The sequence below is a fragment of the Pelophylax lessonae genome (genome assembly GCF_965119305.1).
Source record: "Pelophylax lessonae genome assembly, chromosome: 5".
NCBI lineage: Eukaryota > Metazoa > Chordata > Amphibia > Anura > Ranidae > Pelophylax > Pelophylax lessonae.
The window spans coordinates 309,561,576-309,576,942 of NC_138772.1; the positions used below are offsets into that span (position 1 = coordinate 309,561,576).

The window sequence follows — 15,367 nt, forward strand, 5'->3', positions numbered from 1 at the left end:
GCAGCTTTTCAGAGGGTGCAGGAAAGATTCTGGCAGCATGCTTCAGTGTTTGTATCTGATTGTGGCCATTTTCCCTTAGTCTGGCTGGTCCCTGGTTGGCGGTCAAGGAGGCTGCCAAGAGGCCTATAGCAACATCAAAGGAGCTGCAGGAATATCTGGCAAGTACTGGCTGTGTGGTACTTGTGACAAAAATCTCGTGTTTTCCTCATATGTCTGGGCTATGGGGTAGAGTGGCAAGATGAAAGCCTTTTCTTACAAAGAAAAACATCCAAGCCAGCTAAATTTTGCAAAAACACATCTGAAGTCTCCCAAAAGCATGTGGGAAAATGTATTCTGGTCTAATGAAACCAAGGTTGACCTTTTTGTCCATAATTTGCCAAAAGATATGTTTGGCAAAAAAAACAACACTGTACATCACCAAAAGAAAACCATACCCACAGTGAAGCATGGTGGTGGCACCATCATGCTTTGGGGCTGTTTTTCTTCAGCTGGAACAGGGGCCTTAATCATCTTTCAGCATGACAATGACCCAAAGCATACATCCAAATCAACAAAGAAATGGCTTCACCAGAAGAAGAATAAAGTTTTCGAATGGTCAAGTCAGAGCCCAGACCTGAATCAGATTGAAAATCTGTGGGGTGATCTGAAATGGGCTGTGCACAGGGAATGCCCTCTCAATCTGACAGATTTTTAGTGTTTTTGCAAAGAAGAGGGGGCAAGCCAAGATGTGAATGCTGATAAAATCATACCCAAAAAGACTGAGTGCTGTAATACAATTAAAAGGGTGTGCACACTTCTGCAACCATATTATTTTAGTTTTTTATTTTTACTTCCCTCGACCTAAAAGATTTCAGTCTGTTGTTTAACTAAGTTGTACAGTTTATAGGTCACAATAAAGGTGGAAAAAAGTTCTGAAATTATTTATCTTTGTCTCATTTTATTACATCACAGAAACCTGACATTTTATCGGGGGTGTATAGACTTTTTACATCCACTACACACACACACACATATATATATATATATATATATATCCTGAAAAACTTTAGTTTTAATGATTGCATAACACATGTCTTTAATATAAGAATAGTAGAGTGTTCTAGGCTTCGGAGATGTTCCTGTAGCCACTTTGCAATGACTGTCAGATCAGGGCCATCGCTACCATTCTTACCCGAAGGATTAAACTATTCTCTTTACAGTGCTTTTCTAAAAGTCTTGAAAATCACTGTCATTCTTTGTGAGCAATGAACTACAGTACATAGATGGGAAAGGAAGAGCTTTTAAGCAGCTTCCCACCCTAGGCCACCAAATTAATTTTCTACAGCTGGCCCTTCTCTGTGCCTCTTAATGATAAGCTGGGACACTTCACATAACAGCGGTTGCCACAGAAGTATATAACCATACTAAACGTTTGAATCCAAGAAAAACCTTTCAGTAAGTTTGTAACTTTATTATTTCCATTCAGAGCAAATGACACCCTGTCATATCCGCATATACTCTAGAGATAAGCCATTTTTGCTTTCTGAACCATTCTTTGTACTTAAGCAGACAGGTTCTACACTGAGCATCTCAAACACAATGCAAAAATGGAAACAAATAGCTACTGCAGCCACTCCAAAGTAATATTGCCAGGACACAGCTGTAGTAAACTATGAAATGGCACCAAAGCAAAGCAATCAAATGTTCCTACTGATCTTCACTATAGAAGGCTTCTGCGGCCACCTAAATGAATATTCGAGTTTAAAAAAAAAAACATACTGATGGCTACAGATGTTGCTGATTGAGGGCTGTGTAGTGAGGTACACTTTTACTTCACCCTTGTACAAGAAAATGCAAAAAAAAAAAAAAAAAAACTGTAAAACTTTTTTTTTTCATCTAATGCAAATAAAAAAGTATATGAAAAAAAAAAAAAATATTGTTGGTGTTCAGCTATTCAAAGCATGCAAACAACTACATTTTTGTGCAATGTGTTTGAGGTCACGGAAACTTCACAAAATGACAAGACTACAAGAACATGCTTAATGCACAAGCATACTAGGCTAAGTAGGGGGCATTGCAAAACCTGAACTGACAGCATGATACAAGCCAGAGCTAACCAGAAGTAATTAAGCTAAACCTTATCAGTGTTGAGAAACATTGTGAACATACTACAGATGAGCAATCCCTGCCATTATCTACATCATATAGATACACATTTATATTTTTTTCTGCAATTCTTCCTTGCAAGAGGTTTACTCCCCTCCAGCATGGCCATTTGTCTTTATTTTGCTGAATTATGGAGTGCATAAGCTTATACTATTTTAACCAGTGCTGTTGCTCTTGCTGTTAACTAGCCATGGATAATTAGGCTCTTGTCTTTCAAAGTTTTCAATAAACAATTAGCAGGAGAACATGAATCTTCATTAAACACGTTATTGAAACAAAGACAGTGACAAATATAAGTAAACAGTAGTTCAATGTATGTAATCAGTATAAATTGCAGTGTTTTCTTTGTGTTCTAGATCATGAGCTACAAGAATATAAAGGGCATTACTCTCTCCCTCCAAACATTTTCAAAGACTCATGTCACATTTGCAGGGGCAGTAGAGAGAAGATGCTGTTATTATTTTCTTTTTTCCTTTGTATTTGTCTTATTCATATTCCCTGTCTCTTGTACTCATTTAAACATAACCCCTTCCTGACTGCAGCTTTTTCACATCTTTGTGACCACAGCAGGTTTTGCTATTTTAAAGCATTTAGGTTTAGCTGCTGGTAACTTTTTAGAACATGTTTAAACGCAAAACAAAAATGTATTATATTGTGTCTTATCAGTTCTTATATGAGGTGAGTGGGGGGGAGGAGCCAAGAATTCTGGTGGGAGACCTGAGAGGAGGAGGATTGGGGCTGCTCAGTGCAAAACCATTATGTAGAGCAGGTAAGTATATGTTTATTAAAAAATAAATAAATCAATAAAAACCTTACAATCACTTAAAAGCAGTAGTAAACTTTAGAAAAAAAATACATATGTCTCCGATAACTTAGAGCCATAATGTATTATTATGCAGTGCATGCTAGCACATTAGGACAAACTTACCTTGTGTAGCACCCTCCTAGGTAGGTACTAGGAAAAGTATAGTTGTGGCCCTGTCTGCTTATCAGGAGGGCCTGATCTGTTAGCTAGTCTTTCACATGCCTCCAGTGTGACCTGTTGAGTCTGGGGAGTCTCCCCACTGTGTCATCTTGTTGGGCAGTGGAGGAAACCTAGCCAATAGCACACCAGGGATTATGACTGTCCCAGTGGGCGGAGTCTGCCACAGTGCACCCTGGGATTGAAAATAAATCTGTGGGGAGCATGTTACAGAGTGTCTTTTGGTGGGAGCATCAGTCCCAGGAGGTGACGGCTGTCTCTACTTCTGTAAAAGTGTGAAGGTGGTCCAGGCAGTCGGCCTAGGGACCGGAGGTTGAGCTGGGCTGCAAGGGATCCAGAGTTGCTTACCAAGCGGAGCTACTGGGCAGAAATCTTCAGGAAAAACAGTATTGTGAGTACTCAAGAACTGCCAAGGGGCCTACTTAAGAGAGGGGACCACTCCAGAGAGGTCAAAGGGGATCCAGGAGCCAGCTAACAAGGAGTGCACAGTAAAGGGGGTGCCAAGTAGTTAAACTCTGAAGTTGGGGAGTGAAGGGGGGTGCCAGGAAGGGCCCTGAATTGTTAAGCAATACAGTTTGCTCTAAAGTCAGCTACCTCAGGAAGTAGTGTCTTGGGGAGCTTAAAGGGACTTTTCCTACAGTCAGAGGTGAAGTTCTAATAGCTGGCTCTGCTGAGGCCAGCATCAGTCAGCGTTTACCAGCATTAGTCAGTGTTAACCAGCCTCAGTCAGTGTTAACCAGCCTCAGTCAGCGTCAACCAATATCAGTCAGCGTTAACCAGCATCAGTCAGCGTTAACCAGCATCAGTCAGCGTTAACCAGCGTCAGAGGAGTGCTAACAAAACGCCAAGTAGCATTATTCAGTGTCCCTGCCTAATTGTGCATAGTTCAGTTGTTGGAGTATCCCACTTCTTCCTTCTCCCATCCAAGTTCTCAAATAAACCCTAAAAACCAAAGAAACTGGACTGGTTCTTGTCTAAGGTGCTCACACTTGAATACATGTCTGAAGGTACTGTTGTTGCTAGTGGTAACCCAGGGGGACCCACACTCAGCCGCTCCCTTGGGAGTAGGGCTACACTTGCAAAGGAAGACTTCCAGTCAGTGTTGCAGGCATGTCCATTTTTTTTTTTTTGTCTTTTCTCCTTTTGGGTGCACGTGCCTAGGCCGTTTGAATGGTTGAGCCATGATTACGTCACTCCTGTGTATAGTGAAGCAGCACTCTCTGCATCCTCGGGTTAGGCTGATGATAGTATTTACTATACAGCCATTTCAAAGGCCATCTACAGTAAGAATTTTTATAGACTAAAGCTGTCCTAGTTTCAGTCCATATATTGGCAGGCTGGTTGTACAGAAGTCAATTTACTGATCAGCTTCTGTATAACCAGCCTGTCAGATTTTCACGGAGTAGTACGGTGGTCAAGAAAGAAGTATACAGTATCTCAGAAAAGTGAGTACACCCCTCACATTTTTGTAAATAATTTATTACCTCTTTTCATGTGACAACACTGAACAAATGACACTTTGCTACAATGTAAAGTAGTGTACAGCTTGTATAAAAGTGTAAATTTGCTGTCCCCTCAAAACAATTCCAATGTTTAGGTCTTGGATGAGGTATTTTAGAGTAAGTAATCAGTATGTCTGCTCAGTAGTGTTGGGAAGAACTTGGTCTGAGCCGTGTAATAGCTCGCTATGCTAACAAGGATGCAGTTGTCGAAGGTGGTAGAAGGTTCCGTTTCAGTGGTTTCCACATGTCAGCATATAGTATGGAGCATAAATTGGAGGTCTTATTCAGATCCTTTTCAATATCTATCCATAGTGGTTCAGCACATTGAGTAAACCAATGTTTTAAGTGGTCTGCATGAACATCTATGCGGTAGTCTTGTAGGTCCATCATACCCATACCTCCTGTTGATCTGTGCTTTGTTAGGGATGTATGGGAGCATCTAGCTCACTTACCCTGCCATATAAAGTTCTTCATTTGAGAAGTTAAAGCTTTAAAAAAAAAAAACTGTCTTAGGGGGATGTGTAGAGTTCTAAATAAGTTGGAGATTTGAGGAAGTACCATCATTTTATAAGCCATTCGTTTTAGTTCCTTATCAAGTTTGGTTAGTAGTGGTTAAAAATTTGCTTCCTCTAGGGAGGCACAAGTGGGCGTGATCTTGATGCCTAGGTAGGTGATGTCCTTCTTGACCCAGGTAGAGGGCAAACTGTCTTTAAGAAGTATGATCGTTAATTTAGGCATACCAAGGTTTAAGATTATTGATATAGAGTGGTTAACCTTATGACAACTGGCTGAATTCTGGTAGAATAGCATGGGCCCTGGGAAGTGAGATTTAAGGGTTTGTTAACATCAAAATAATATAGTCTGCGGATAAGTTAATGATGTGGGGCTTATCTCAGAAGAGGAATCCTGTGATTCGTAGGTCCGAACAAATTTTTTCTGCCAGTAGTTCAATCAGTAAATTAAAATTTGTTGGCGAGAGTGGACATCCTTGCCTTCTGCCATTTGAGATTGAAAACAATTTAGACAGCATACCTTTGGTATACACCTGGGCCAAAGAAGAGTACAGTGCTAGAGTTGCAGATAAAATTGTCCCCTGACAACCAAACTTTTGTAGGACAAGCGACATATAGGTACAATGCACTCGGTCAAACGCCTTCTCAGCATCAATTTAGAGCAGCAGAGAAGGCAATCGTCCTCGTTCAGCAGCGTGAACAATATCAATCATCCGTCTGGTTGTGTCAGAAGTCTGTCTACCAGGTACGAATCCGGTTTGGTCTGGTTGTATTAATTTGGGTAGTATCCCTTTTAGTCTTTGCGCTAGGAGTTTGGTGTATAGTTTACATCTACATTAAGAAGGGATATAGGCCTGAAATTGGCAGGGCAGTCGGGGTCTAGTTTAGAGAGTGTGATGGTATGCACTTTTAACATTTCAGGTGGGAAGGCTGCTTGGTCGGCTTGGTAGTGAACACAGACCTTCAGTAAGAGGCCAGAGTAGAGTTAAAAGCCTGGTAGAATTCACAAGATAGTCTGTCCAGACCAGGTGATTTACCGTACGTTAAGAAGCGAATTACTGTATTTAAGTGTTGGGGAAGGGATGCTTTATATCTTCGAAGTCTGAAGAGGTCATAGAGGGTAAATTTAGTGTCTACAGGAAGGAGGAGATTGCATTTGTCATAGGTTGTGGGGTGGCCGGGTCATCCTTAAGGTTATATAATGACCCGTAATAGTCCAGAAAGGCATCCACTATTTGTTTGGGGTTAGTCAGTTTCTGTTTTGTGGAAGGATGGTATAGAAATGGAATTTTAGCTTTGACCCTCCGAGTTTTTAGTCTAGATGCAAAAAATTTCCCAGCCCTGTTGTGTGAGGAGTAGTACTTCAGTTTAAGCTGTTTAAGCATAAGATTAGTTTGGTCTTGAAGTATAGAGTGGTGCTCCAAGCTTAGTTTAGATAGTTTAAGAGCAGTCAAAGAATCTGGGTTGGCTTTATTTAGTCATTGTAGGTCTCTTAATTCTGACGCTATTCGTTGGAAGTTGGCAGATCTAAGCTTTTTTTACCCTAGCTCCTAACTGGATTAATACTCCGCTGATACATGCCTTATGGGTGTTCGAGAGATTAAATATGTCAACATCATGTACGTCATTAGAGGTGAAGTACTCTTTCAGATGTAGACTGACTACATCACTGGTGGAGGGGTCATTTATCATTTTTGATAAATCACGTCATATTTGTGCGACAAAAATTGTGATTGATACTGCCACATGATCAGACCATGCAATATCCACCATGTCAGATCGGGACACCTGTTGCAGCAACCATTTGTCTACCAGGAATAAGTCAATCCTAGAGTAAGAATTGAATCTGGGTGAGTAATACGTGTAATCTTTTTCCGATGCGTGGAGGCATCTCTACACATCATAAACCTCCTCCCTAAGCATGAGATTGGCCAGAGAGAATGGTCTTATTCTCCTGCTTCTGGTTGAGTCCAATTTAGGGTCTACTACTAGATTCATATCTCCACATACAATGAGATTACCTTGTTTGTGTTTGGCAATCTACTTAAAGAAAGTCCGATAGAAGGGGGTCATGTTTCAAATTTGGAGCATAGATCCCCAAAGCACGATCGGCCGTCTTTTGTCCAGGGCTGTCGTGTCTGTTGAAAACTGCAAAAGACTGCACACGAATTTTGTCGGCCAACAACAGCCGACTGCAGAAGTGATGCCATGTGATGGTTAACTTTCCGTGTGTTTTTTCTTCTCTGAGCATGCCCAGTCTTGCTCATCTGCTGTTAGTCGGCCGAATTCTGTACTGACTGGCGAACAATCGGCCGTTCTGGTGACGGCCAACAAAAATGTTATAGCCTGTACACCCGATTCTGTTCGGCGGAAAAGTCGCAGTCGGTTGTCAGAAGCATCATACTAACAAGCCGACAATCGGCCGATCGTTCGGCGGCCGAATATTTACGGCCGACAATAGATATGTGTGTACGGGCCTTTAAAGAAAGTCCGATAGAAGGGGTCGTCTCTCAAATTTGGAGCATAGATCCCCACAATCGTATATAATCGATCAGTAATGAAACATACCAGTAGGACATAGCGACCTTCAGTATCAACTATGGAAGATTGTAGCTAGAATGTGACAAGAGTTCTTAATTTTGAGGAATATTCTGCTGAAAAGATATAGTGGAAGTCTTTATGCTGGTATTTTGGAGTGGCTCAAGCTTTGAAGTGAGTCTCTTGTACGATCACCACATCAGTGCTGGACTTGCTGGTTTCTTTCCATAGGGAAATCTTTTAGCCGGGTGGTTCAGACCACGGGCATTTATGGATAAAAGTTTAAGTGACATGGGAGTGGTAGTGAAGTATGATGTTGTCAAGTTCCTTCCGTGGTCTAAGTGAGATGAAACAAGAAATAACTAGGCTGGTATTAGGTGGAATCATCTGTGCCTTTCTTGAAACTTGTTTGTGAGGTATTTGCAAGCTGTGGGATGTGGCCTGCGTAATTCGGTGGGCGCCTTGCCATGCGTTATACAAGAAGTGTTGGGATGTAGCCGGTGCAAACTTAGGATCCATGTATAGGTAAAAAAAAGGGTCCATCAAAGAACTCAGTGCAGCTATGCTGCACATCAGAGGGGGTAAAGGAATGTATCTTCTAAAAGTAAAGCAAAAGATGAGTGTCTGCTACTCACGGTTTCTGCTAATGAGTGGGGTAGTCTGTCAAGTATGATTGCCCATCTTGGATTTTTTCTGGTCTTTGTGCTTGTGTGATATCTTGCTCCAATTCCAGGATGGCCTGGTTGGTGGGCGTGATTGTGTAGGTTCAGGCGGATTTTCTGGCACTATCTTTCATTCCTTGAGGATTCACAGCCCTTCGTGTATAGTGTTGATGAAGGTTGTGGAACCATCTCGGGAGATCTTTAAGGTTGCAGGGTATTTCCACTGACAACATTTATCATGGTTGGGTAATACCTTTGTTATAGAAATAAGGTTTGTATGCCTTTGCAGGGTATGTGCGGAGATGCCTGGGAGATCCTGAATTGAAGCACCACAACCTGGGAGCTGTGTTTTTTTACGGAATGCCAGAAGCACTGTCTCTTTCGCTTGGAGTGGACACTGACCATATCATTATAGGAATTTGCACATGAGCCCATGGCTTCTTCTAGGTGATTTACCATATCCCCCAGATCTTGAACAACTGCAGAATACTTATTAAAGCCAGCAAGCATATCGGCTTGCAATGAAGAACACATGGATAGGAACATTTCCTTCATTACTATATCCGACATGGGTTGTCCTACTGTGGGAAAGGAGGCTATAGGCTCAGAGGACACAGTGCTCGGTGTTGTGGGTGGGGTTACATACCTCCATGCAGGGACTCTACGGTTCATCTGTGGCTGATTCTCGCCTTGGATGGACTTAACAGGACTGGGTGTGTCAGGGGATGTGGATAAGGTTGCTTCTGCAAGCCATGTATTCTCCTCTATTACTGTAACAGCTTGAGGGAATATGAAAGAAGCCGCCCCTAGAGGTCTGCCTTTGGCCGCAGGATGACTCCCACCGCCATATTGTTGTAGCTCCTTTCGGACTGGAGCGAATAATCCCAACATCTTTTGAAGCTGCCGCTCCTCTCTTCTCCTATGGGACATCCCGTATGGTTGAGGAGACAGGCAGAGATGCTTGGAGGAGTGTACTCTTCATTGGGGCTCGTGGATGGGCCATAGATTCGGGCAGCAGACCTGAGCTGGGAACTTAAGTGGCCATCTTAGCTTGCGGTCGCCATGCCTCCCCCCCCCACACACACACACACACTTTTGAGGGGACCAGTGACATTACTACAGTAATCAGTGTACTGTTACTGTACTAATGACACTGGCAGGGAAGGGGTTAACACCAGGGGGGATCAAAGGGTTAAGTGTGCTCCTAGGGAGTGCTTTCTAACTGTATGGGGGTGTACTCAATAGATTTGCACAGAGACCTGTGTTCCTAAATACGAGGACCACAGGATCTCTGTGTTCATCGTTGACAGAACAGCGGTCTGCCTAGTTTACATAGGCAGACCGCCGTTCTGTCTCCATGGGGAGCGATCATGGGTGGCCGGCGGACGTTGCGTCCGCCGGACCCGCTGGTTGGGTACCCCTCTGGCGCACCCCCACTGTCTATTACATGAAGAGACGTAATTGCGTAATTGAGCCGACCTAACGTCGTAAAACTACGGCGGCTGGTCGGCAAGTGGTTATGATACAATGGTAACTTTGAAACTGACGGCAGTTGGGACAAGACAACAAAAAGCTGGCAAAGTAATTGGTACTAACAAAGAAAAGCTGGGAGAACGTTTTGCAACTAATTTGATTAATTGTCTACAGGCCAGTAACAACATTGGGTATAAAAAGTGCATCTTAGAAAGTAAGAGTGTCTCAAAAGTAAAGATGGACAGAGGTTCGCCAATCTGTGAAAAGCCACTTCTAAAAATTGGCAAACTATTTTAGAATATTAATACTCACAAACTCTCTGTGCTTATTATACTTCCTCTTAGAATGCTGGACACTAAAAATCCCTCTAATAAAAAATAAAAATCACAATTTTGGGTGGTTGTACCATACATTTTGAGTTTTTCCTTATTAGAAAATAGTGGTTTTAATTCCACTTTTGTATGAGGTTATTTTTCTTGTGAGCTTTGTGATTGGTAATTACTAAACTCCAATGGCTTTCTTCTTGCCAGATTTCAAGAGTGCACAACTAATAGTTGTCCTGTAGTTAGACTTTCCTTCCTGAGCTGTGGATCTCTGCAGCTCCTCCAGAGTTACCATGGGCCTCTTGACTGCTTCTCTGCTTAATGCTCTCCTTGCCCGTTCTGTCAGTTTGGGTGGACAGCCATGTCTTGGTAGGTTTGCAGTTGTGCCATACTCTTTCCATTTTCGTATAATAGATTGAAAAGTGCTCTGTGAGATGTTCAAAGCTTGGGATACTTTTTGTAACCTAACTCTGCTTTAAACTTCTCCACAACTTTATCCCTGACCCGTTTGGTGTGTTCCTTGGCCTTCATGATGTGGTTTGTTCTCTAAGGTTCTCTAACAAACCTCTGGGGGCTTCACAGAACAGCTGTAATTATACTGAGATTAAATTGCACACAGGTAGACTCTATTTACTAATTAGGTGACTTCTAAGGCAATTGGTTCCATTAGATTTTAGTTAGGAGTATCAAAGTAAAGGGGGCTGAATATAAATGCACGCCACACTTTTCAGATATTTATTTGTAAACAATTTTGAAAACCATTTATCATTTTCCCTCCACTGTACAATTATGTGCCACTTTGTGTTGGTCTATCATATAAAATCCCATTAAAATACATTTACGTTTTTGGTTGTAACAAGACAGAATGTGGAACATTTCAAGGGATATGAATACTTTTTCAAGGCACTGTTTTCAATGAGACGCATGAAGAACAGCTCACATGTACAGAATTACATTTTTGATTCAAAACAAACACCATTTATTGTATGCTAAGTAGAAAAAGGAACTTACTGTGGATCTCCTGCATAACTTAGCTGGGCAGGTCTTATACCGAAATGTACAATAATAGGGAAAGTAATCACTTCTGGGTTAAACTGCTCGCGGTCAAGTTGATCAATTCGAACTGAGCTGGGTTTCTTAAAAGAAGAAGAAAAAAAAAAAAACAAGCAAAATTGGTATAGGATTATAATACAGAGTTTATATAACACTACAGGGGACCTGCATCTGTCAACACTAGTCTCTGCTTAGCCTAAAAGAGCTCCAGGAAGCCATTCTGGGGATTTCACAGTTACTTCTTCAATGTCAACTACAATACATGAATCATGCAAACACCAAGAATGGGGATCTTGGGAACAGTAAATGAATAAACTGTAGGCAATCTTTAAGAATGTTTATTAGTAAATAGGTTTCATTAAATGATGATATACAGTAAATGCTATAAGTGTAACACTGTAAATCTACTGTGAACATGTTTTCGGTTTCACTTTATTTAGTCATATAACAGAGTACACACTCTTTACTGATCTGATTAAAGCTTTAAAGGGGGCTTAACGCAATACAGTAAAAACAAACCTTCAACAGAAAAAGGGTAGTGTCTGTTGTTTTTAACCAATGACTAAAATTAAATTACGGTTAAAGTGTCTCAAAACGTCATACATTGCAGCTTACCAGTCTTTAAAGTAAAACTATAGACAAAACCTTTTTTTTTGCATACAGTAAGGTAGGGTTATAACCCCTGTCAGATTTTTTTCCTTGCCATCTGTGTCCCATTGTGGAGATTTCCCCATCACATCCTGTGTCAAAGCCACACAGGAAGCAAGAAGAAATCCCTGCAAATTAGGGGAATTCCTTCGGAACCCCCAGGTCACCAGAACTAGTGTCACCACTGGAAAAGTTCCCCTCTATTACTTTTTTGGGGACAACCCACAATGTAAGATTTTCTTTTACGTTCAATGATAAACGTGACAAATAGGGTGAATCGCCTTAACGGGGGCACATACAGCAATAAAAACCTGACAGGCATTCTAATCCATCTCCTCCCTATCCAAAATTTAAAAAAAATTAAGATTTTAGTAATAACTTATATTAAAATATTTTTCTCTGAAGTCCATCGACAGACGGAGCCTCATCTTCATCAGCTGAATGGGTTATGCTGCCCCCTGCAGGAGTAGTCTAGGCAGTAAACGATTTTACATGTACACGCCCACGGGGCTGTACCCGCAGGCATAACCCACCCACACTCAGCTCAGCAAACCAGTTTAGTTGCAAGCAATGAAGAAAAAAAAACATCCTTAGAGGGGCGGGTGGTTCGTCTGTTGATGGACTTCAGAGAAAAAGATTTTATGGTAAGATCTTACAAAAATCATATTTTCTCTATCATCCATCTACAGACGCAGCCTCATCTTCATCAGCTGAACGCGACGTTCCAAAGCAGTGTAGTCATGAGGGGTGGGAAGAATGCAACCAGACAGTAACGCAAATTCCAAAGGCTAAACTTAGCCAACTGGGTAACAAAAAGCCCAACCAAACAACAAGAGCTCACCCAGGTAAAAGACCCCTAAGAGAACAGAACGTACTCTTACAAAACAGTAGCCTGCAAAACCTTGCAGCCAATAGAGGCATCCTAAGATGCCAACAAATCTACCTTGTAGAATTTTGTGAAAGTATGCACAGATGACCAAGTCGCTGCCTTACAAACGTGTAGAACAGAGGCCTGATGGCGAAAAGCCCAAGAGGCACTAGTAGAATGCGCCTTCACAGGGAAAGGAGGAACCTGACCCTTGATGGAATAAGCCTGAACAATCGTCTGCCTGATCCATCTCGAAACGGTCACAGCAGACACAGCCAAACCTTTGCGAGGACCGCCTGTAAGGACAAAGAGAGAGTCTGATTGTCTAAAGGACTCAGTAGCCGTCAGATAAACTCTTATCGCCCGGACCACATCCAAGGAGTGCCAGGCAATTTCCTTGGGATGCCTAGGCTTAGGACCATAAGGAAGGCAACACAATGTCTTCATTAAGGTGAAAATACGACACCACCTTAAGGAGAAAAGACGGATTAGGTCAGATGACCACTTTATCCCTGTGGACCACCAAATAAGGCAAACAACAGGACAGCGCCGCCAAGTAAGAGACTCTGCGAGCAGAAGTAATAGCCACTAAGAAGGCGACCTTCTGCGACAAGGAAAGCAGAAAAAAATCTACCTAACATTCTCAAAAGGAGGCTTTTGAAGGACAGACAACACCAGATTGAGATTCCAAGGAGGTAACTGGGATCTCCTCAGAGGAGCCAGATGACACACCCCTTGAATAAAAGTGTGAATCAAGCTATTAGTAGCCAATGGAGGTTGGAAGTAAATGGGCAAGGCAGACACCTGACCCTTGATAGTGCCCAATGCCAAGTGCTGCTCAACCCCTTTTTGTAAAAAGGCCAAAACCCTAGCTGTAGAAAACAAGCGAGGGTGCAGCTGCAGCGATTCACAACATGAAATGTATGATTTCCAGGTACAATGATAGACCTTCTGTCCTTGAGACAGCAGATCTTCCCGTAGTGGAAGTCGCCATGGAGGATCCGCGACCATGTTTACCAGTTCTGCGTACCAAGCCTGCCAAGGCCTGTCTGGTGCCACCAGAACGACCAGAATGCCTTCCCCCGCCACCTGGCGAAGAAATCTCGGCAGGAGTACGAGCGGAGGGAAGGCATAAATCAGGCGATATTGGCTCAAAGGAGCCACCATAGCATCTGTGGCATCGGTCAGAGAATCCTGTGACCTGGCCACAAACCGCTGAACTTTCCTGTTGAGGTGAGACACAAACAGTCCCCCAGTGGGCACAGAGGAGGCAAAACCCTTCCGGATGAAGGGACCATTCCCTTTGATCCAACACCTGACGACTCAGGCAATTCTCTTGCCAATTGTCCACACCTGGAATGTGGACTGCAGAGAGAGTCGGAACATTGGCTTCTGCCCAAACCAGAATCTCGGCCACCTCCTTGGCCGCCAGGGCACTCTTGGTGTCCCCTTGATGATTTATGTAAGCCACAACCGTGGGTGGCATTGTCCGACTGTATCCGAACTGGAGAGCCGCGCAGCCGTCTCATCCAATGGAGCAGAGCCTGATCGCCCTCAGCTCCAGAATATTGAGGACTCCTCTGCTGGGCACAGAGCTTCCCCATGCACTTGACTCCATCCCAGCCCGACAGGCTAGCGTCCGTGGTCACCACCGTCCAGAACAACGGTAGGGATGACTTGCCCTGAAACAGAACAGGTGACTCGATCCACCAGGACAGATCGGACATCGTGAGATGGCTCAAACAAATCTTCTGGTCCAATGACTGAGGATCCCTGTTCCACTTTGCCAGAATCTCCTTCTGTAAAGGTCTCGGGTGAGACTGAGCAAACGGAACTGCTTTGATGATTGTCACCATCGACACCATTAGGCCCAGGGCCCTCATGCAAGTCCACGCTTAAGACTGATGGGTTTCCATCAGAAACCTGATCGCCCTTTGCAGCTTCTGAAGCTTGTCTAAGGGGAGAAAGACCCTCGCCGGAGTAGAGTTGAGAGTCAGCCCCAGATAAGTGACGTACGGATGGCGTCAGAGCAGATTTCTGGAAATTGATCGTCCACCCGAATTGTTGAAGGGTGTGAACTGTAATAGAGATGTTGCCCAACAGATCCTAATAGGAGACTGTTTGCAACAGAAGATATCCCACAATCGAGATACCTCGCTGACGTAACAAGGTCAGCACCAGGGCCAGAACCTTGGTAAAGACTTCTCTGCCACTGCAAAGTGGAGGAATCTTTGACGTTCCTCGAAAATGGGGACGTGGAGATAGGCATCCTTTATATCGATGGAGGCCAGATATCCCCCCACCCCTGAGATGGGTAAGCGTGCCCCTTCATGCTGAAGAGGACTTGTCCACAGCACCGGACTGACTGGCTTTGGGCTTGCTCCAATACTTTTTAGCCCCTCCAGAAGCTCTCAATGGCTTACCCTTTTTTTGCGCCCTGGAGGCACGAAAAAATGTCTATGAGCAGTAAAAGGAAGGACCCCGCTTAGTATGGGGTGTTTTACCTTTGGAGGATTGAGGAAGAAGAATACTCTTCCCGCCCATTAGACCTTTGATCGACTCATCCAAGGAGTTACCAATCAAAAAGTTTTCCCAGAAAAGGGAGATCTGTCAGGGCTTTTTTGGAAGCTTGGTCAGCCGACCAGCTCTTCAGCCAAACCA

The 15,367-nt window shown here is 43.1% G+C and overlaps 1 protein-coding gene across 1 annotated transcript in view; it reads right to left on the reverse strand.

Moving 5' to 3' along the window:
• Positions 1-15,367, reverse strand: part of DROSHA (drosha ribonuclease III) — a 649,328-nt gene that overhangs the window by 309,300 nt on the left and 324,661 nt on the right. The window contains exon 14 of the mRNA XM_082259249.1: positions 11,149-11,273. Coding sequence (XP_082115375.1) covers positions 11,149-11,273 — 125 coding nt within the window. The remainder of the gene's footprint in view (positions 1-11,148; positions 11,274-15,367) is intronic.